The 24,405-nt window shown below is 43.0% G+C and overlaps 1 protein-coding gene across 1 annotated transcript in view; it reads right to left on the bottom strand.

Moving 5' to 3' along the window:
- Positions 1-2,936: 2,936 nt before the first annotated feature.
- PKIA (cAMP-dependent protein kinase inhibitor alpha) overlaps positions 2,937-24,405 on the bottom strand; it is a 63,370-nt gene continuing 41,901 nt past the window's right edge. The window contains exons 2-3 of the mRNA XM_053249372.1: positions 10,158-10,335; positions 2,937-4,421 (exon numbers count right to left, since the gene is read on the bottom strand). Coding sequence (XP_053105347.1) covers positions 4,342-4,421; positions 10,158-10,308 — 231 coding nt within the window. The 5' untranslated portion in view covers positions 10,309-10,335 and the 3' untranslated portion in view covers positions 2,937-4,341. The remainder of the gene's footprint in view (positions 4,422-10,157; positions 10,336-24,405) is intronic.

The raw sequence follows: 24,405 nt of genomic DNA, 5'->3' as shown, positions 1-24,405 counted from the left end.
GGAGTTACTCTAAAGGAGGACTTGGCTTCAACAGGACTGCTTTTAGTCAGTCATGGTTCTGTTTATGCAGCCTAAAACCATATTTGCCTTTTTAACAGTTATACCCACTGCTGACATGTTTAAGGGACTTGTGCCTATCCATCATTTCAGCTGAAATCTAGTTCATTCCAGCTCCAAGGCTTGGGAATCTAATTAATTCTAGCTCTCAATGAACTCTAGGTTTTTGCACTGTCATTGCTCATAGAGGCCCCTACCTTGGAGTTCTATTTTTGGTCTGACTCCTGCTCTCTGTAATAGCCCGGAATGGTATGCAGCAAGACACTTGTAATCAATTAGCATCCACAAAACAGAAATGAAAAATGTATTAAAACATTTTGCTTTCTCTCCATCTGTCTTTGTTTTCATTTGCCTTTTAATCTAGACTTTGCATCTGAAAACAAAAGGGAGCAGGTGGGTGGGACTGGTATCAGTCCTGCACGCATTCAGCTCACCATTTTAGATTTGCTTTAAGGTTTGATAATCAGTCACTTTAAAAAAGTAAACCATAGATCATGCATTTTCCAGTACTTCTAGAGCTGTGATCTTTTCCTACAAGTTATGTTCAGAGCATTCAGGTGATCTGTTACCACATCACTGTTTAACTTTCTTTATCCCCAGGGATGTCATCTGTCATTTTCAAAAGGACAGAAAAAGGGACATCTGTTTAAATTCTTTCCCCACCAATTGTTAAAGAGAAATAGAAGCTCATCCTTTATAATTGACAATTTGTTAGTTCTCTCGTTTTCTCTGTTCATAACAAGAGGGCAAACAAATTGCAATGACACCACTTGTATGATTCACTTTAGGACAGACTAATTGAGATTGAACACAGCTTTGCATGTTCAGGTTTGGGGTGGGGTAAATAAAGTCAGGGGAGTTATTCAGATGAGAGTATGTCAAGATGGAGGAAATTCCCTCTCCCTACATACTGCAATCCCAAATTGAATTGGGGCCCATTGTGGTTGCTATGCATACAACAAGCACACCAGAAAATCTTGAAGATGGCTGACCAAATCATGTTTAAAGTCAGCTCTACTTTAGCCCTTACTATGGGAACACAACTCAGTTGTGGGCCCATAACAGTTGAAGATTAAAGCCATAATCTCCATGGGATATGTTTTGCCCAGACCTAAAGCTAGATGGGTTGGAAAGAGAAGCAAAGAAGCAGAATCTCCTCCCTCACCTAAAAAGGAAACAATTTTTTAAAATGCAGTTAAGGAAAGCATGAGGGGGTGGAGAGGGGCAGACATGTGTGACCCTCACCATTCAGATTTGGAGAAAGCCTACTTGAGTTTTGTGGCACTCAATGATAGGTGGAGAAATATGATGCTCTTCTTCAAGAGACTAAAACACCAATGCTCTAAAAATTCCCACTTTTCCTTGAAGGACAGCACAACTCATTCACTGGGTCACTTTTTAGGAGGGAGGAGAAAACAAGAACATGGGAGAGATTTAAATTGATTTAACACTAAATGAACCCACCTGGAAATAATTTTGAAGCCCAAGCCTGCCTTTTATCCATCGTCTTGTTTTCCTTTCTGATGCTTCCCATTCTGTTTCCCAACTTTCTCTCACTCTGACATCCAATTCTAAGAACTTACAGAGGCTGGCATCAGCCTTGTGCAATGAACACAGAAGGGATGATAAATCTTTCTCTTTCTCTCTCTCTCACTCCTGCCCGATATAGGTGTTTCCCATAGTCTGGGAAACATACCAGCGGGGATTCGCACCAGCAACCTTCTGCTTGTTAGTCAAGCATTTCCCTGCTGCGCCACTTAAGGTGGATGTATGTGAGATACACACACACACAGAGAGAGAGAGAGAGAGAGAGAGAGAGAGAGAAAAGTGACCCACAGAAAAATTATTGTATCTTCCCTTCTGTGTAATGTTTCTGCATACTCAGAATCTAACAGCTAGGGAATAACTCATTGTGTCAAGTGAATGCACTGTTGAAGAAAATACGTGTCTTGCTGGCTTGGAGCAGGACCAGCCTACTCCAAGAACCTCCAAAATCAGCAAGCATGAGATGGTCCACCAGAAAGAAGTTTTTCTCTCCATCTCATATTATTAGAACCCAGGGTCATCTGTGGAAGCTAAATGCTGGGAAATTCAGGAAACACAAGAGGAAAGACTGGTGGGCCACTGTGTTAAACAGGATGCTGGATAAGATGGGCCTTGGGCCTGATCCAGCAGGGCTGTTCTTATGAAGTACCTCTTTACCCAATGTGTAGTTAAACTATGGAATTTGCTGCCTTCAGATGTGGTGATGACCACTGATTTGGAGGGTTTTAAAAGTGGATTAAATTTATGGAGCTAGCAATGCCTACTAGCCTTGGTACTGATATACCACCATCAGGAACAGAGGAGGCATGCCCCTGAACACTAGGGAGTGGACGGTTCTCTTTTCTTTGCTTGCGAGCTTCCAAAGTGCACCAGGCTGGTCACTGCACGAGGCAGGATGTTGGCCTGATCCAGCAGGGCTGTCCTTTTGAACACTGGACAATGAGCTACCTTCTCTTACACATGTGCATGTTATCAGGTATGCCTCCTGATTCACCTTGGAAGTTTCCATTTCAACTAGTTTGATATGGAAACATGATAAATCAGATGGTCAAAGTTGGCAGTTTTCTTGATCCCTGTCTAAGCAGCTCAGACTATTCATATGTTTAAGAATGCTATGTAGATATGACAGACTATCCATCAGAAAATGATAAATAAATGAAGCTGGGGAATGGGAATAAGAACATGGATTTTTACATTAGAGTATGCAAGTCCAAAGTAAAACTCTGATCATGTATACTATACAATTAAAACAGAAATCAGATAGCTAGTCAAGAAACAAATTCCATCCAACCAAAGTTACAGAGATGGAGGAAACTATGCTAATGAGTCAAACATACTGCTGGTTTGTTATTTATTATTAACACTAATAACTGAACTCAATACTGATTAGAGTTTACACATCTCACAAAAGAAGTCTATGTGACAACCACAATACATATATTTGTAGAAACAACAGCTGTGGCCACAATGATAAAGGATGTTTCATTAACCAACATTCAAATTTACTAGAAAGCAAAATTACACTAATCCTTTAGTAAAGTTTACAAACATTTAAAAAGTGCATAACATTTGAAAGAAAAAAAAAGGACATCGCTTTCCTTAATAAAGAAAACATTAGGGCTTGTGCGGGGGGCACAGCTCTGTGATTGGTGTCCACTTGATTGCCACAGGAATATCCATTTCTCTCTACAATCTCAGCTATTGTTCAGTAAGAATATCCCAATTCTAAACATCGTCGTAAATATATGCTTCACCTTCAGGTATTTACCAGTTCCTTAGTTTTCTACTCTATTCATCTCTCTCTCCCAATACATTTCTCCCTTCAAGATGTACTCTTAAAACTACAGCATTAATAAAATGAATTTTTAAAAAAAATGAAAAAAAAAATCCTTAAAGGATATTAAAGAAAAGATGAAAAGATTCAAAAAGAATCTTGGTTTCCGAACTGACTACAGGCAAAAGTGACCTAACTGTACTCGGAAAATACAAGACACACCAGACTGTATGTTAGTTATGTTTGATGTACATCTTGTAACTGAAAGAATTCTGATGAATAATTAGTTTAAGGAGTTTAATCCATGTAGAAGTCGACTTTATAATCTATCGTGTACACACCACCACTCTATGCAAGAACAAAAATAAACTCCTAGCCCTTTCAAAACAAGTGGTAAAAAAATTCACAGTCACAGAAGTTGCCTTCGTAAGCATTTTGAGATGGGGCAGTGTGGAGCATCTAAATTGTACAATATAAAACATTGTAAGTAACAGAGCTGAACACAGAAGCAGAGGTTGTTGTTTTTTTTTAAACCCAATGCTTCCCTTACAGGTGTTTTAATAGGTGAACACTCTAACCAGACAACCTCTGAAGATCACTGAAGCCATTGTCATACAATGCCATTCAAGCCTCTGATAAGTTGAAGGCCATTTGCTACAAGATCTAGTTTGCTCTACTTCCTATGGGCATTTCACTGAGTGGTCATTCTTCTGATGAGATCCATCCGCTGAAAGTCTCGAAATCAGCAACTAAGTATCAGCCATTACTAACGGAGGTAGAGGAAGTTCTGTCTGCTGCTACAACCTGCTCTCCCATTTTTAGCACTGCACTTTGCAGGTTCCAGTAACGAGACCCGTCCATTTTGCTGTTGTTTGTTAGTGCATTTGCAAGATACGAGTTTTCCCCAACAGGCTCTTGCCATTGGAAAGCATCTCCCAGTTGCTGCTGTCAGTCAAAGTGAGATGTCAGCTTTCTTGCTTTGCTGCTTCCCCCTGGGCCTCCCCAGTTTGCTCAGTGGGATTCCTCTGTGCATCTCCTTCCCCTTCTGCAAGAAACAAAGAAGACAAGCTGGAGTGAAAGGGTGTCCGGAGCAATTCAGTCAAGGTCTGCAAATATTTCTGCATTTAAATGCCAGAGGATGAGTTTGGTTGAGCTTCAGGCAAGCCATTCTCTCTCAGACTAAACCAAGGCACAGGGCTGCTGTGAGGACAATGCGATCCATGGCGTAGAGCAGGGCTGGGCAAACTTGGCCCACCAGCTGCCATCACCCCCGGCCACAATTTATTGCCAACCTAAGGCTCTCCAGCTCTTGTTGCAGTACAACTCCCCCCAATCATAGACTTAATAAATTGCAGCTGGGGATGATGGGAGCTGTAGTCCAATGCAACCAGAAAGCCTCAGACTGGCCATCTTTGCTCAAATGATGTAGATATATCCAGATATGCTGGCAACGATTGGATAGTAAACCATCTTGCAACCTGCCCCAACCATAATTGCTTTTATGGTTTTGATCTTAGGCCCATTCACACATTATGTTCAACACTTATACGGCAATACAGTGTATACTTGTATACTATACAGTGTATAATTTTAACACTTTGTTTTAATAATTGTTTTAGGCTACTGTTTTAATTTTTTCATGTATTTTAATCTGTGGTGATTTTTAATATTTTAAATTTTGTACACCGTCTAGAGATGTACATATCAGGTAGTATAAAATATGATAAATAAAACAAACAGGCACAGTCATTCACATATTATGCTGAATGCAGGTACAGAGGCACACTTCCTATCTGTACCATGCATTTGAAGGGCCCGTATTCAGGTTTACTTTTAAAATCAACACAAGTATAGGAATTTCAAATTCACACACCACATGTATGAGTCTACAAACTTCTGTACACTCGTACAGCATAATATCTGAATCGGGCTCTTGTTACCCTCACAACTGCCCTGGATGCATGTCATGCCGAAGTTATTCCTGTGCTGCTGCTATATGAATTGCCTTTGATAATGAATAATACAATACACAATAATGAATAATACACAATAATTCATTCAATAATGAATAATACACAATAATTTTCCCAGCAGGATCAGCAGACAAAACAAGCCAGCAATCAATTAAAAATGGTTCCCACTAAAATATAAGAATAGTAGCTAACATGTTCTGTAGCATAGTGCAGGCAGTCCTGAGCCCTCCATACTGCTGTGGCCTTATAAGGCACTGCCAGCAGTCTTGCACAAGAGCACAAATACTTAAAAGTAGCACAACAGCACTTTGGGAGTGCTACTTACATTACTTCCAAATTAAGTAGCACACCCACACAGACATGCTACTTTAGGTATTGGTGTTTTCATGCAAGACTGTCAGCCCACTAGCAGCAAAGGTGGCTCAGATCCACCTATGTTATCGCATGCAGAGCATGTCAGCCAGTTAGTTGAGCAAAGTAAATATGTAATTTGTAGAAACTAAACACATTTTTCTAACAATTTTATGGGGCTATATGAACATACTAATTCCCTTCTAGTTCACACAGGCATGTACATCACTTGATGTCACTGATAGGCATGGCGTTAGAGAGGATTTAGTTCTTTGCTGTTTGGTTTCTGATGGCCCAGTCAAAACAGCAAAAAACCAACAACCTATCTTGTGGCACCTTAAAGACGCAAATTCATTTTAGCATAAGCTTCTGTATACTAAATCCCAGTTAAAGCTCTGATGTTGTCAAATCATCAAGTGATGAAAAGCTTTTTGTCAACCAGCGTCCCATTTCTAACTGCTTACGTTATTATAAAATAACGAGAAAATAGGAACAAAGCTTCCTTCAGGACTACTCTAGAAAAATGACAAAGATGGCATCTGTGAGGTGACAAGGCAAGATCAAAGCTCATTTGCCATAAGGGGAAGAAAGAGAGAGCATGCGCAAGTGAAGTCTCCTTCGCTCTCGCATTCCATCCTTTCAGTTGGTTCACAATAGCGGGTCTGTTTGGGAACAGTTTCCCTAGAACAGCTTCCAGACAGCAACCACCTCCCGAACAAAACATCTCTTAAGGAAGAATAGCCTGGCTGGACTGGAGCTGCCCTAGCAGTGGTTACTGTGCCTCACTTGTACTGTAAAGCCACTGTCTCATTTGAAAACACTCTCCCAATATCATACTATGGCTGGGTTCACACAGTCTCAAGGCTCCTGGTTAAAAAAGTTGATCAGGATTAGTGAGCCCTGTGGAACCAGTTATGAGAACCCACAACGTCAGTACAATCCTGATCAATGAAGTCTTTACACACGACCTCTGCCCTCGGAATGACCTCTGATCGCTCCTGCCTTCCCCCACACAATCATGGCTGCAGTCCTGCTCACCACACCATGCTCGCAGATGAGTGCTTTGCAGCAAGCAATGCGGCAGCAGGGAGGCTGGGGGAAGGATGCCTGGTCTCCAGGAATCCCTAAATCCACTGTGCAAGCAGCATGGTGCATTGAAGGATTACCTCTCAAGCCAGGAACTCTGGCGCACGGTTCTGTGTATGCTCGGGCTACGTGCAGCCTGAGTGTGCGCACACACACACGACCCTGGACCTGGGGTAAAGGGCACGCTTATGCCCTTTAACCCAGGTAAAAGCTCAGGTCAAAAACCTGGGCTACTTGGGGAGGAAGCAGTGGGATTGGCCCCAATCCCGGTGCTTCACATGAGCAGCCCTACCCAGGTAGGGCTGGCCTAACCTGGGTACAGCTGCTTGTGTGAACAGCGTCAACCTTGGTTATTTATCTTGGATAAATGCTGGTTAAGTGAAGCAGTTTGACCAGGATTGCCCTGAAATGCTGGGTTGTCACAATCGGCTCTACAGGCTGACTAATTCTGATGAGTTTTTAAAAACCAGAATCTTTGTGATTGTGTGAACCCAGTCAATTGCACATATTCTCACTCAGGTACTACAGGAGTTCCCAATCTTGGGTCCCCAGACACCGTTGGACTACAACTCCCATTATTTGCAGCCACAATGGCTGAAGGCCATCTTTCTTTCTCCCCCTTCTTTCATCTGTCTGTTGGCTGATGGCATGCAAACCTTGCAGAGGAGACATGTGAAGAGTGCAGGCAAAGAAGGCTACTGTGCTTTGTGCCCTGCACACATCACTTCTGAAGAATCCATCCACTGGAGTCAATGAGCAGATAGATTTCAGTGGACACTGTTTCCATCACTGCTCTAGGGCCAATCTGCTGTAGTATCCCTTGCATAAACTGGCTTCATAGCAGGTAGTCCTTATGTCTGACATTTCTACTGAACTCCTAAGCAGATAGATATAATTGTTTTCAACATTGTCATGAAATCTGTTCCCTATCAAAGAGTCATGTCCACTGCTCGGCAGAGATAAGGGGTATGTGAGGAGGAGGAGGAGTTGTTGTTATTATTATTATTATTATGCTTTAAAATGTATTTCAAGTAGTCCATTTCCTACTCTCACTACTTAGGAAGAGCTGTTGTCAACTGTATTCCTTGAAGACTTTTTGCTGCTGCTGCTATTTTTAAAAATGCTTATCCTAATTCAGGCTGGCATAGCTTGTGACCCACCAAGTTGGACAAAATGCAGCACCCATGTAACAGAGGCTTGACAGGTTTATTTTTTCCTGCCTCGAACTGCAACCACAGAAAGAAGTCAAGTACCTGGCAAGCGAGTCACAAGCTTTGCTCGCCAACTGCAATTTAAAAAGAAGCAGGGGACAATTTGTCCTTATTATACAGAAGCCAATTCACTGGCTGGCATGATGAGCAACATGACCGAGCTGTAACACTGTGTTACCCAGGACTGCTGCAGACGCCTAAGGCAGGTCCAGTGCTAGTAAGAACAGGTGGCTTTGCAAGCAGTGCAGCTACCAGAGTTCCGCCCACTTCACCATGAGGGAAAACATTGCTGTAGCTGCTGCTTGCAACTACCAGAGAACCCCGTTAACTGTGGGGGTTTTGTTCCGCGGGGCGGGGCATGGATAGTGGAACTGCAAATAACTGGGCATTAGGGCAATGGGAATTGGAGGGTTAGGTTCCTGAGGCAGCAGGGCAAAAATGATGCAAAAGGGCTGGTGAAAATGGGGTGAAAAATGGACTGAAAATGGGGGAAATTCTGTGTGTGTATATCTATATATAGGGGGGATACCCTACCATGCTCTTTGTGTCCCCAGCTGTCCAGCAATGTCCCCAAATGGAAAAACCTTGTGTGTCCTCCCCCCATGAAAAATTGCTTTTTTTCCTCCTTAAAAAACACACACCCCAAAAGCCACAAAATCGCTCCTGCCCTCAAAATGGCAGGCGGAAATTTCTGCCCATCCCCAATCCGTGGATATGTGAGCCTTAACCCCCTAAATGCTTAATTTTTCCACATATACTGAGGTTGGGTGGCAATTACCCGACTGCAGGTACGTGAAAACGTGGGTGCCAGGTTGATTAACAAGGTCCTGTATATAAAACAGCTGCTTGTGCTACCACCCATGCTTAAGAGTGCTAGGACTGACTTATGAGTCCACAGCAGCCCCAGGGCACAGAAGTGCAGCTTCATAATGCTGCACATAATGTCAGTTAGTGGCTTTCACCTATACTGCAGTTGCTTACTAAGAACAACTGCTTGCAATTCTAATAGGCTGAGGTTTCAACGCGCGTATTAAAAGCTGAAACAAATTCAAAAATGCCAGTGACACATTTCACATATACAGAAAACAAACAGAACTTAGGAACTATGATAATCATGATCTGCATCTTTTGGCGTTTGCATCTGTGTGTCTATTCACATGTGAGCATATATCAATATGAACACTCATATGAAGCTGTGTTATACAGAGTAAGCCCATTAGTCATAGGAACATAGGAAGCTGCCATGAACTGAGTCAGACCGTTGGTCTATCTAGCTCAGTATTGTCTTCACAGACTGCCAGTGGCTTCTCCAAAGTGCAGGCAGGAATTTCTCTCAGCCCTATCTTGGAGAAGCCAGGGATGGAACTTGAAACCTTCTGCTCTTCCATCTATGAAATAGAATTAGGAACTTGTATGAAGCCATTGCTGGCCTATCAAGACTTGGAAAACTGTTGTACATGTACTTTTAACTAGTGGTGTGCACGGAACCACGCCTCTGCGGTTCGGTGCCGGGGTGGGGGGTGCATTTACCCTTCCTACCGCTTTCCCCCCACTGGTGCTCCTTTTAAAAAGCAGTTTTGGGGGCAGCAGCATACCTCCCTGCCGCCCCTGCCCCCGTTTTCAGCCGGAAGTGGCCAGAAGTACTGTGTGCGCACGTCACACATGCCTGATGTGTGCCCGCCTGCACGTGACATGTGTGCACATGCACGGTACTTCCGGCCAAAAACAGGGGCGGGGCGGCAGGGAGGTACGCTGCCACCCCAAAACCTGCTTTAAAAAGGAACACCGGTGGGTGAAAAGCAGGAGGGTTAAGTGCACCCCTACCCTTAAAGAACCACATCCTCGGTGCTGAACCACTGAACTGTGCCACGCTTGAACTGGTTCGGAGGCCTCTACAATGGTCTCCGGACCGGTTCGTGCACTTTTAACTGAAGATGCCACAGGTTGAACCTGGGGATCTTCTGCCTGCAAAGCATCAATACTGACCTAGGACCTCTTACCAAATAATCAATAGATAAATACACCTATAAACTAGTCACATAAAAAGATACATCCAAGTAGATGCTAAAGCCAAATGTATTGCTTGCTTCCATTAACAATGCCCCACATTTTTAACATCATTGATTTCTTCTGTAGCTTTCAAATAAGTTGAGTACTTGCCAGGTTTGTTTATATCAAGTTCTGATAATTTCAAGGCTAGTTCACTAGAATTCCCACTCGCAGAGGACACAAGGATATCGTGAAGGGCATTTCTTCTCCCAGTTCTTCCAGAAGCAATAAAATCTGCATATGTAGATTCCACATCAGTCATTGCTAACAAGTATCCACATAGCAATACCTAAAGAGAAAAAGAAAAACCACCTATATTTAGGATATCTGTGGAAGAAAAGAATGCAGTAACCCTCAAACACCCTTCTGATTTGCCCAACTATGGGTTGATTTCATATTTTAAATGAGCTAATTAATTTTGAAGAGCTAACAAAAATGCAAACATGATGGACCACTCAATTTTCTTTAAATATGCGATACAATTTATGGTTTGGAAAAACATTAGGTTGGAGCTAACCCTCACAATTCTGGCTCAACTGAGATGCACGCATAGGAATCAAAACCTTTGTTTCTGTAATCAACAACATGCAGAATTTTCACTAGCGTGATAATTTCTTGTATAGCCCCTACCTATCTATAAGCACTTCAGTATAGTTTCCATCTTGTTTGTTGATTTATTTTTTATGCCTCAAAACATAAAACAAAAACAATATAAGCATAAAATCAAGATAAACAACAGTTTCAAGATACATCAAAAGAAATTACACAGCTTCTCCAAGCCCTTTAAACATGGACTTTTACCCATCTCCTAAAAGACTGCAAGATCAGGCTCAGACAGTCCTCTATTAGGATAAATTCCACAAGACGGTGCCACAAATTTGTGTCTCAAATTTCATTTAATGATGGATGAAACTGAACTAAGACTTGAGGAAGGCTATGAGTGCCTATGTGCAAGTGTCTGTGTTATGAGAGGCAGTATTTCTCCCAGATGTGCTGGCACTCAGCACCACAGATCCTGAGAGTCACCCCTGCTGTGCAAAGAGGCACCTTTTAAAGTGGTGATTCTCTGATTTAGCGGGGGGGGGGGAGAGAAATTGGCTCTATCCAACTCCAGCACAGCACCCCTCCAATGGCTGTTGCTCGTAACCTTAAAGTTTATTTTTAGACTGTGAGCTCTTTGGGGACAGGGAGGGAACCTCTTATTCACTTATATTGGTCTGCATAACAAATACAGACAAATATTAAGGTTACCACTTTAAGAACATTTGTTAATACATATATAAATATTCATCGTCGTAGTGCTCAGAACTAAACAGACAGCCACAGCAACTGCTCTAACACCAGCCTAACCCACTGTCCCTGACACATGATGGGCAACAGTGGCATTTTGCACAAGCTGAAGCTTCTAAACCAGGGGTTTCTAACCTGAGACTCTCTTGTTGCTGTTGGGGGACAAATCTCATCCCCTTAAGGTACAATAAATTACAGCTGAGGATAATGGGAGTTGTCAAACAACAGCAGAAGAACTCCAGGTTAGCATCCTAAGCGGCTTTTAAGGGCAACTCCACAGACTTTACATCTGCCTGAGTTAATGGCTGCATGATGAGAATTTGAAATGTAGGTCCAGATTCTCCACTATCATCTCGGCTATCATGTGTGCAGCTCATCTTGGCTAGTCCATCAAGTGCCTCAGGGTCTCCGCTGCTTTCAAATGGAAGGACACTCTTGAGATTGACCAGTGTCTGACAGGCTGTTATCCATTTTCAGTCTCCTTGCTTGTGTTTTGCTCCTCCAGTTTTCCTTTCCCTCACTCTCAGAGCAGCCAAGAGACAAATAGCTATTTGAGCTTTCCTGGAGCCGAGTGAACAGTTATTTGAGAAGCAGGCAGAAGGGGATTAGGTACAACATTTTATATGGGCTAAATATAGCCATATTGGATGTCTCAGGAGCAACTTATCCACACAGTCATTTGGACTGATGAAACTTTTGAGAATGGCATGCAACAGGGCCGTCAGCCCAAACACTGACACAAAAAAGTTAAGGCTGCAAACAGGATCTAAATGGAGTTAAAATTCACAGAGGCTCTTTCCCCCACTCAGTGCAGAAACATTTCCCTCAAGATTCCCTTTAAACTAACAAAAGCTTTTATCAGAGTTTCATATCCAAGAGACGTCATATGTAAGTCCAGCTCATTATTAATCCTTCTTGCAGGAAACAAATGTAATTACAAAGGTGCAAAGGTGGAAAGAGATTGTAGGGGAGCAGAGAGCCCTGGCCTCTCTCTACAACCTGGATGCTGTTTTTAGCACCTGCTAGAAAGCTGAGTGAGGGCATAATCCGACTCATTTCAAGTGTCAGTCCTTTCACAGACCCATGAGGGAACTGCCTCTGCTACTGGGCTTGGCCAGATTCAGACACTGAGCAAAATGATGTGGGTAGTCACTTGCAATATCTGGGCATGGTTCTACAGAGTTGGGGTGAATTTCAAGCGCATCAACAGAGCAGGCCCCCCCCCCTACACATACTCCAAAAGAAGGTGTTGAATTGGTTTGGTTGGAATTCGCTTGGAACAGATAGGGAGCTTCTCACATCAATGGTCTGCCACATGAACTCCACAGACAGGGTAGCAACATGAATCAGATCTTAGGGGGCCGCCAATCTGATAGGTCAAAAAAGCCAAAGAGGTCAACGAGTACCAGGAAATAATATGTAGCTCAATTGCCCACCTATCAGCACATGCAAAGTCCCTAGAAGTAGCAATTGTGCCCTCTTTTTCCTCACCTTTGAAGATTTGAGTGGTGTCTCAGCAGGGGAAATAGGATGGTGTCAGGTGGGCCCCCTAAGCTGCCCAAACTTTGTTCCAAATACCTACAATACACTTGTGACAGGCTGTATATCTATCACAGAGGATTTGGCTGGGAGGGGAACAGGTGCAAGGTGAGAGAGAAAGAGGTGGCAACAGAGGACAGAGTGAGGGGAAGGGGAATTTCTGAAGGGTTGCACATATATTTCCATCTCTGGGTGAGATGGAAGACAGGAGTAGAGATATGAAGTAGAATAAACTGAATAGTACATCCAATTGAAGCTGGTATTAAAGGGGGAAAGACAGTATTACAAATAAATGAAAAATAAAAAGTAATTGGCTACTATATTTATATACTACTACCTTTTGTCCGAAGACCCCAAAGTGTTTAACAACATTAAAATTCAATGAAAGCCATGAAAACAGAACAAAGCATAGCTAAAAATTGTAAAGGAGCAGGGACAGCTCATTGGCCAAAAGCCTGAATAAAAAGGGCAGTCTTCACTCTCCTCCTGATTTGATGCAGCACAGGTATCCAAGATAATGCCAAAATAATTTAATGCATGATCTTTGCGAACTGGTTCAGATAAAACAGTTTTGAGTTTCCAAGCCCTGTGCTAGTTTTGCCCTGTGAGGCCTGTTATTGGCTCCCCTGCAGACAGGAAGATTATTAGAAGCTTCCAGTCTGAAGCCGACGTTGCCTCAGTATCAAGGTTCCCTTGGTCTGATGCGTTTGTCCAGTAGCTTTTCCTGTCTGCTTGGTGTGACCTCTGGCTTATCCTTATAGTATCAGCAACAATATGTGGGACCTGTGAGAAGACATTGCATCTTCCTCTCCCCCAATGCCCATTTCCAGGACACTATAGCTTGCTGCCCCTGGTTTTCTCCCAACCAGGGCTCTCACTGATTTTTTTTTTCATCTATGTGAGGAATGGGTCTTGTTCCAGGTGGCAGTATCAAGGCAGTGTGTGCGCACATGCATTCAGAATGAGACCTTCCTGATTCAACCTGAGTGGGATCTAAAATTAACTGAGCGGACATCAAAAAACATGTGAGTGCACATGCACATCTTAGAAGCAACACTGCTCCCAATGTATAACTTCACTTCTGTGGCTCCTGGGGACCAGTGAGCATCTTTTGTTCTCATTAGGCTATTATTTTGGCGAGGGTGGCCCTGCTTTGCTTCCAAACAGATAGGCGCTTTGTCAAAGATTTACCATTTCATATCTACCCATTGATGAAGTCATATTTGTCTGATCCCTTGATCCAGAGCCAATTTGGGAGACTAAGTGAAAAGCCACTGGGTAATTGGGCAAATAACCAGCTGCAGCAAGCCACTCTGCAGAAACACATAACTGGGCTCACTGCTAATTTAGCACCAATCCAGAAGTTACACACTAATTATTCCCCGCCAGACTGCTGATTAACAGCAATCTGTTAATGCAACAGCTTATTACAAGGCCTGTTCTCGTGCCCCATAGAAAACTGCAGCTTGTCCAGCTGATTGCAATGGGGTTTGCCAAGCAACTGACAATGCACACACTATTGCACATTTTTCACTTAAGTTTTCATTCACTTCAGTTCATGCTAGCTGTAAAGTATCCTTCCCACACAGCTATACACACAGGGTGATTTTTTAAAAACATTTTATGCACGATCAATTCCTTTTTGGATTCCTGCTCCAAAATCCGGGGGGGGGGGAGTGGCAGGCAGAGTAAACTTCCATTGCTACAAGCAAGGGATCAGTTTACACTGATTCTACCTAGATAAAAGCCCACTTCAGATGTTATGCTATCTGTGGCCAGCAATGTTTGTGAGAGGCGGGGGGTAGAGGTGGGTGGGAAGAGAATGAAAAGTGAGCCAGCTAGCCAGACTAATGCAGTCACTGGCCATGACCCCGTGCATTACCCCCATGACATGCATTAGATATTCATCTGTAGCATGCAACACTGAACTCAGGGAGTTTCTCCATGTAATGCGGAATCTTGGAGAATCTTTCCAGATCACATTCAGGAACCCTCTCTCATTCTATGCTTCTCTCCACAGAATAAAGTGCTAAATACATGGAGGCTGAGTGCAGTGGTCAGTAAGCATGTTGGCACAGGGCAGGGCTGCTCAACTTCCGCCCTCCTGCAGCTGTTGGCCTACAACTCTCATAATCCCTGGTTACTGGTCACTGTTCTAGAGGATTATGGGAGCTGTAGTCCAAAAACAGCCCGGGGGCGGGGCTAAGTTGAGCAGGCCTGGCATAGGGCAAGGATTGACAAATCCCAGGTGCCAGGGAGTCATAGTGCCCAGAAATGTAACCATGGCACCTAGACTAGGATATTCAGAGGAAGAGTTATTGAATAAAATCTGTCAAAGAAGAAATCTTCTTTACAAGTCACAGACTTAAAGAGAAACAGGGATGCCTGGGGCAAATAAAGAGAAGCCCATCTATGTTTCCCCTCCACAGTGTCCATCACAAAGTCTAGCAAGTTTGTTGTGTCCACTGCCTGGCTCCCAAATATTTGTCTGGCTTCTAGGTCAAAGTCTGGCATAGGCAACATGGCTAGCTAGCACACTCCCACATGCCCCCTCATGCATTGCTGGGGGTGGTCAGCATAATTTCTAAAGAAGGCTATTATAGTGGGTAAGAGTGGTGCTCCTAAGTCCCTGGTTCAAATCTTGACGCAGCCATGAGCTTAGTAGGTGTACCATCCACGGACTATGGTTGGTGTGGGTTTCTAATATACCACACTGTTTCTGCTTTTGTGCGTGTGGGGTGGGGGGGTGGCTTTCCTCCCACACTCCGACAGCCCAAGGAAGAGTACAAGAAGCTCTGTATGGCTGCAGCTCCACCTAATACAAGATAGTCAGTGCTTGAAGAGACCATCAAAAAAGGAATTCCTTTCCTCCATATTCTTCAAGGAAATAAATGGCTCCTGGATCCTAGATTCATATATATTAAATGGCTCCATTTAATATATATGAAAATGAATCTCCCTTGAAATATAAGATTGCATTTCTCACATTCAAGCTACATCCAACAACTCCCACATTCTGAAACATTTTTCTCTTACAAACAATTAAAAATGTATAAGTTTCCCAGTGTTTTCTAAAAGCTTCTTCTTGCATGTAAAAAAATTATGTTAACTGAAGTGTAATAAGAGGAGATATGATTGGTAGATATACACACACTCACACCCCTTGGTAGTGAAAACAAAACAGATGCAACATCCTTGACCTCTTGGATCACACTTGGTAAATCCCTTCTGCAACATCAAAGCCAGAATTGCATCCTTATAAATTTAATTAAATTTATAGTTTTAATATTGGGTTTAAAATGTTTAAATGTTTTAAATGATTTTAATTGTAAACCAACCAGAGACAAATTTTGGGTGGTATAGAAATATTTCTAAATGAATGAATGAATGAATGTACCCAGTCCTCAGAGAGGACAACCAGCACCATACAGATCATCTCACCAGAGTGCTCATTTCCACTGCATTTTTAAGAAGGTCAGAAACAGCAGGAGTCCATTCAAAGCAGTAGGAGAGGGCTCCCAAGGTTTTTTACCACCTCCATATCCCAGTGACAGAGGACCTGCTTCTCTCCTATGACCCAAGGCAGAAAAGGATCTGACGGAAGAGAGGGGATTGGTGGTGACATAAATGGCTAAATAGTAAGTTAAGCCTAAAATCTGTGGATCCCTGACATTGAGGAAACTAAGTAATTTCTGAACATAATTGGAGAAGCCCCTTATACGACAGGGAATACAGCAATATTTTGTCATATTGATGAGAGCCAGCATAGCATAGTGGTTAGAGTGCTGGACTAGGACCGGGAAGACCAGAGTTCAAATCCCCATTCAACCATGAAACTCACTGGGTGACTCTGGGCCAGTCATGTATCTCTCAGCCTAACCCACCACACAGGGCTGTTGTGAGGATAAACATAACCATGAGCTCCTTGGAGGAAAAAGTGGGATATAAATGTAAAAATAAAAATAAAATAAATATAACAATAAGACTAACTGTTTTGTCTTATTAAATTGATTTATTGGCTAATTTCCTTTTGAAAATGAATTCAATGTGTCCTATCATTTAATGTTCACAAATTTAAAAATTCAGTTAAAAGAAAAACCAGTTTGGAAACTAAAAAGAGAAAATGAGTTGAAATTATAGGCTGACATCTCACTAAGTGTGCACTGAGAAGAAGTGTCCCCAACTGGAAAGTTGCCTGACCACACAGCTGTTATTGTGGTTACTTACTTCCAAGTGAGTGAGTTTAGGATTACACTCCTCAAATAGTGTGTGGTCTATTGCAAAGTGTGGAAATAGGCCACGCTTTGATGGTCTATTTCCCAGTTTCTGGTTCACAGCTGGTAACCAAGTGACTTATGCTCCAGGGAGACCTTGAATAAAGAGATTCCCCAGAGGTAATTGCTTTATTTTACAGTTCAGTCCAAGCTACTGAACCTGGGCTTAAACCACTGTAAATTGCAATAGCAGGATACAGAACTCCCAAGGCTTGGTTGCATCTCTACGAGCCTGGGAATGTAAATATCAGTTTGTGGACAAAATGGCATCTTCAGAATGTCAACTTGAAGCAATCTCTTGAAGAAAGAGCCTCTCTAGGTATCTTGAGAGGTGTTCAAACCCAAAGAATTCAAACCATAATGGTCACAGGGCCCATATCTGTTCTTCAAGCACACCCAACACAGCTGCCATAAGGAGTCACATCCCTGCAAGTGATTTGCAATGTCTCTAAATAATATAGGCATTTTCATATAGCTTTCTGAGTAATGGATAGTTTTTGAACTAGGTCTCAGCCAGGCTAGTGGAGCTCTTTGACAGAGATTGGGTAACACACATACTAGTAGCCTTAAGATTATGCTTCTTATGAATGTGTTGATATTATCTCCATCCATAAAAAAAACTGGCAGAGTCCATTGCATGCTATAAACATGTTACAGGTGGGAGTAGGGGAAATGATCTGGAACAGGGTGAGCAAAAATGGTTTGCTGGACTGAGGTGGAAAAGAATCCCCAGATGACCATGGGTCCTATGATGTGTCTAGTGGCAACATTTGCTTTGGGCAAAAGGCAATCATAAGCGTGTAAAATTTATTTTTAAAAAGAAATTTTACGATTAGTTATTCTGGCACATTCTGATGAGCCAACATTAAGAGAGAAATGTGTATGTATGAGAGTGAGTGTGTGTACGTACGTGTACACACACACACACACACACACACACACACACACACACACACACAACTATGTGAAATGTAGAATTACGTTAAGTAATAAATATACAAGCTAGCAGGTTCCCTTGGGATAAAATGCAGGGTCTGAAGATCATGGTTTCTCTATACCATATGCTAATCACAAGCCTTTAATTTGTTCAAAAGTATGTCTCCCAATTCAAGCCAAGAAATAAAAAGCAAGGTAGGAGCTGGATGTGTTTTTGGTGCATCTGGGCCAGCTGCAGCATCATATGCAATTATGAGCATAGAGGGCAATGCTTTAAAAATACAGCTTTGGGAGAGGCAGTGGGTGGGGCGGGGGGTGGGGAGAGAAAGAAAGATTTTATCATTACAGCTCAGGCCAACCCACAACTGCTACAACACAAGTTTTGTTTAGAGGAAATGCAGTCCCATTACCTCTTGCCTTCTCTGAAAGCCTAAAAGTAGCCATAACACAACTCCCCCCACCCCTAGCAATAGAGCAGAAGCGGCGATGGCTGTTGTCACTTCTCTATATGTGATGGCTCCAACATGAAGAAAAAGTTGAGGTGTCCCCTTGTCAGAGCTTAGCGTCTTGTCTGGCATGGTAGGGCCACCACGTTCTGAACAACATCCAGAAGAGCCTTAGCTCTGTTGCAAAGCACATTTTTTGCACGCAGAAGGTCCCAGGTTTAGACCCTGCCATCTCCAGCTAGAGCTGGGAAATATTCCTGCCTGAAACTTGAACAGCTGTCATTATAGATGAGAGGAGAGCTGGTCTTGTGGTAGCAAGCATGACCTATCCCCTTAGCTAAGCAGGGTCTGCCCTGGTTGCATATGAAAGGGAGACTTGATGTGTGAGCACTGTAAGATATTCCCCTCAGGGGATGGAGCTGCTCTGGGAAGAGCATCTAGGTTCCAAGTTCCCTCTCTGGCTTCTCCAAGACAAGGCTGAGAGAGACTCCTGCCTGCACCCTTGGAGAAGCCGCTGCCAGTCTGTGAAGACAATACTGAACTAGATAGACCAATGGTCTGACTCAGTATATGGCAGCATCCTATGTTCCTATGTAGATAGTACTGGGCTAAAGGGAGCAGGGCTTATTTAGTATAAAGCAAATTCCTAGGGTTTTGCAGGACCTGATTAATAGCAGCATGTGTAGGGCTACAATTGTTTACTACAACTAATTTATTTAGCTGTAGAGTGAGTGAGGAACAGAAGCCCGTCAGTGGAAGTAGGCCAGCAGTGAACATTGTTGGGAGCTGACAATCAGTAAAGTCAAGTGAGTGTTGTCTGGAAGGTGCTATAACTGATTTGTGACTGAAAGAGTCAGTGAATTGGCCTGGGAGCCAAATTAAAGAAGTCAGTGGGTCAGGAGCGGACTGACTAGAACCAATGGGACTGCAAGCTTGGGTCCAAGCAGCAGCTAAATTCAGAAATAAATTATAACCAATCAGCTGTGAGCTATGAGAGGAAAGAACGAGCAGAGAGGAATCCAAGGAGGATCCTACATAAGAGAGAGTGGCAGCCTCTGTGAAGACACAGCAGCAACCATAGAAGCAGCAGAAAGAAAGCGGAGAATGTCAGGAGGACCCTTCACGATTACCCAGTTCACCAACAGCTAGTTGTAGTGAGTGGAATTAAAAGAAACTGGTAGTGAGAGAGCAGGAGCAGGTAGGATGCCAGATAGTAAAAGGACCAAATGAGACAGGATGGAAGCAGATTCATGAGTTTATATGTCATCAGTCACACGGTTCATCTATTTATCTGTTCCAGTTACACAAAAACACCAAAACTGGCACACTGGTGAGATGAACTGAACCTCTGTCCCAGCTACAGACTACCTCTTTACAAGTTGTCTCCCCAGGTGCTTTGACAGAGCTAAGTTTACTTCCAGTATCCAAGCCCAGTTGCTAAGAAAAGCACCTGGGCAGGGGAAGAGGGAGAGAGAGAGATAAGCTGAAGGAAGGGTGTGTGTGTGTGTGTGTCTATATCTATATTGGGAGAGGGGCTATGCAGAGTCGTTTGCTTTAAAAAAAAATCAGACATGCTTGATATTCAAATTAAAGGCCCACCTTCTGCTTACTAAGCAGTTGGTGAAGATTCATGGATTATAAAACATTATTCTATTACTGTCCTATCTAGTTTTGCACAAAGTCAGAAGGAGGAACTGAAGGACCAGGAAGAGCTCTGAGCAGCAGGCAAGTTGCTTAGGTAACACACAATCCCTGTGTGTTCTTCCAGCAGAAGCAATAAGGTCTGCCCAAGCCCTGCCCAATATTAGCAGTGGGTGGGGACCTGGTGCTCTGGTCTGAAGCCTCTTATGGTTATATTTCTCAAAGACCTTCAGCATTCCAGGAGAGAGTTCATGGGAGAAGCAAGTATTATTTGATTATTATTATTATTATTTGATAAATAAATAATAATAAAATAAATAAGTAGCTTTGGATAGTTAGTGTGCTTACTTATTTGGCCTGCTAGCTTCAAGGGATGATCGTTTCCCTTCTCAAGGGCATGTGCAAAATGATCACCTGCCCCACACTGACCTTCAGCCAGATGTCAAGCATTCAGGATCTTCACTGCTGCTGCTTTTGGATCTGTGTCATAGGCCTCGAAATCACTGCCAGGTATCAGTCATTATATAGGAGCGATTCTGTAAGCTCATCTGTGTTTGATTACTCACAGTATTCAATACTAGCTGGGCCAGGTGCAGAACGTCTGCGCCTCTAGTTTGCCCCCACCGCCCTGCCCCCACCGCTGTTCCCCCCCCCCCCACATCTGCCTCTGCCACCATTCCCTCCCCTCAGTGCTTCGCTGCCCGTCCTCTTCCCCCTGCAACCTGCTACCACTGTTTTGTTTCTCGGCTGGTCGCTGCCGCCATATTCTTCCCTCCCGCCCGTCCCTGTCGCTATCCGGCAGCTGCTCGTGAACTCTTGCGAGAGCTGCCACACATGGGATGAGCGATGGGTATGCCTAACAGAAATATATATAAAGAAGATTTTATATATATTTTAGAACACACAAGATCTCAATAAACTGGTCAGCAAACACTAACATGCAGACTAACAGTATCATGGACTTGAGAGTGTCTCTAATCTGGGAACCGATTAGAACAAGAATTCATTAGAAAATTCAACTGTATTCGACGAAGAGACTATGGTTTCCTGTCACATAAGGATCAAACTTGATATATTTTAACCCCATATCCCTTTAAGCATCTTATAATGTCTCCATGCTTAATTCTCAACTGTCTGTTTTACTGTCTTTCTCCAGTACCAACCCAGCATATGATGAAGTGGGTTGTAACCCATGAAATTTAAAACCGCTCAGAGATTTGCGTTTTGTGCAGTATTCAAATATGTTAAATAAATAAATAAAAAGTTATGCAGAATTAAACCATCTTACAATCTTTTCACTTAGTCTTTGAGTGCTACCTATTTCTTTACAAGTGCTTCATAACATTTGACTAACACAGCTAAACACATATTAAAAACATACACGTTAACTTACTACAATTGTCTTGAAATTCAAGCCAACCATACTACATAGGACCCCAAAGTTGACAAGCAAGTTTAATATTCATGTTATGATCTTTTGTTTCCAGGAAACAGAACCATCTTCTTCTTACTCAATCTCTTAAAATAGCAATTGCTATCATCCAACTTAGATCCTTGTTGTTATAATTGAAACAGCACTGATAGGATCTGCTCTACAGATAACAATCTTCTACCTGCAACAAACAAAAATTGGTCCAGTCTGGCCTTAATGGTCCCTGCTGAGATATTAAAAAACAGGGCTGCAAGACAAAACAGCTGTATTTTCAGATATTGGTGTTCCTATATAGCAGGCATTTCTTTTTAATACCAGGACCATCTTTCAAACAAGCAATAAAGCTCTGAGAGTTTTCAAACGGAAGAAATAAAATGAGCGAAAGCTTGAAAGAGGTCTATTAAGGGACATAGTTTGCAAGTTATTTCCTGTGAGCATCCCAGAAGATCTATAAAGTGGACCTCAAAATGAGGGCATGGAAAGACAATTGCATTTTTTAATACAACCCAGGTCTTGCAGTTAAAAGTTAATGAGAAGTATACTACTGAATATCATGATTTCATTTATGGTACACAGCTGAAATTTTGCTGCCCGAAACTTGCTTTCACACATCACCTGTCCCAGAGACACCAAAGTTATCTATCAAATGAAAAGCAAGGTTTCAAGTGACAAAAAAAGAACTGACTAGCACATTAAGTCGTCATGCAAATAAGATAAACCAAAGGCCACACCAAAATATCCAAATTTTGCACAAACGAAATTCAAGGACATCTCGTCAAAATATTGCAATGTTCCCAACAAGGCCTGACTGGAATGGATGGGGTCTACTTCAGCTTTCATCTTCACCACATAGTCTCCAACCTAAGGTAGCTACTTTGGGCCACAATCAAAGGACAGTGCAAGAGGAATTTCTCTGATTTGTGCCCAAGCCACTCCTCTTGAAGTCTGCTCCTCTGCCAAGATTTTCACCTTTCCAGTTTCTTGTCATCCTCCTGAGCATTTTGGTACTTTCAGCATCATGGTGACCAACCAGCCTCTCTTCCAAAATCTCATGCCCATTCGTTGTCTGTCCTCTTGCTGTTCCCCTTCTATTCCCTCTGGATCTGCCACTCCTTCTGCCAGAAAGCAGTTACAGCCATGAACTTTCTCTCTCTCAATCCTTCAAATTACTCACCCTAACTGAAACCTGGCTCCCCTCTGAGGCAATCCAGCATAGCAGTCATCTTCAGCAGTCTCTCTCACTCATACTCAACCTGAAGAGGCCACAGTGGCAATGCTGGCAGTTCTTTCTAAATCCTGCCAGTTCCAGCCCCTGCCCACATGGCTTCTTCCCCTTTGAAGTTTATTCTGTCCAAGACTCTGCCTTCCTGGCTCCCCTTTGAACTTCATTTTAGACCTGGTTGTCCATCTCACTTTTTTCCTCTCTAACAACATCTCTGCCTTATTCCTTGATGATTTCAGCATTCAAGTGGATGATTCCTTGGAAGCAGCTGCTTCCTGTCCCTTCTGTCTAGCCTCATCCTTTGATCTCTGGCTTTGGATAGACTTCCCCACATGCTGCCTTGGGCACTCGCTTGATCTTGTATTCACCAAGAACTGTTCCACCTCTGATCTCTCTGCTGTGGAATCCTGCTGTCTCACCACCTTCAGCATTTTACACAATCTACCCTCCCTAGATCCTACTTCCTGCTCTGCAGTCCATTGACACAAAAGTTCTCTCTGAAGCACTGTCCTCTCCTCTCTCATTTCTGAACCCTTAGACTCTGGGAAGTCCACTTTCAGTTCTTTTCTGGCCTCAAGCCTTGGAGTTTGCCTAGCTCCAACAGCAATAGTCCCCTGCTCTCTCTCCCTCTCCCCTCAGGGTCCTTCTCTATGGTATTGAAAGATGCCACTACCTCCTCTTTTCTCAAAAGCCATTCCTTAATCCACCCTCCCTCTCCAGCTGCCACTCAGTCTCAGTTCTGTCCTTTGCCTTCAAGTCCCTAGAACATATTCCTATTCCCACTGCCTAAACTTCCTTTTCTCCAGCTCGACTACTGTTCCCTCACATTCTACTGAAACAGTCTTCACAAAGATCTCCAACAAGTTCTCACCACCAAATTAAAACCTATCTGTTCTATTGACATCTTTCTAGACTTCTGCTTTTGATATGGTTGATCACGCTCTTTCACTTGATTCTCTCAGTGCCTTCATTCTCCATGACTCTGTCCCCCAAGTTCTCTTCCTGCCAGTATGTTCAATTTCAGGGTTTCCACAGGGGAAAGTTCTTCTTACCCTTTCCTGCTATCTGTTAGGGTCCCTCTCAGCTCTGTTCCTGACTCTTCCCCTGAGAGATCTCATTAAATCCCATAACTTTCAGTAACATTTGCACACAGGTGATACCCAGCAATGCCACTCTACTACAGAACTTTGTCCCTTCATCCAATCCTAGATCTCCAGCTGCCTGACATAGCAGCATGGATTATTCACTATAATCTTAAACTCTCTAAAACAGAGTACAGTATCTTTCCTCTAGTCTTCTCCTCCCGCACTCTCCTTGCCCATTGGCAATATCATCATCTACCCTATTGAACAGGTCAGTAGCCTTGGCTTTATCTTTGGCTCTTCTCCTTTATTCCGCATATTGACAAATCATGTTGTTTCTCTCTTCATAGTGTGTGCGTGCGTGCGTGCGTGCGCGCGCACACACACACACACACACACACACCCCACACAAGAAGAATATGGCCCTTCCTCTCTGTCCCTCACCAGAAGCTCTAGTTCATGTCCTGGTCATTTCTCCTCTTTATCAGTGCAACCAA

The sequence above is a fragment of the Hemicordylus capensis genome, chromosome 4 (assembly GCF_027244095.1).
Source record: "Hemicordylus capensis ecotype Gifberg chromosome 4, rHemCap1.1.pri, whole genome shotgun sequence".
NCBI classification, from domain to species: Eukaryota; Metazoa; Chordata; class Lepidosauria; order Squamata; family Cordylidae; genus Hemicordylus; species Hemicordylus capensis.
The sequence above is the reverse complement of the archived record's forward strand: the minus strand, read 5'-3'. Positions and strand labels throughout refer to the sequence as shown.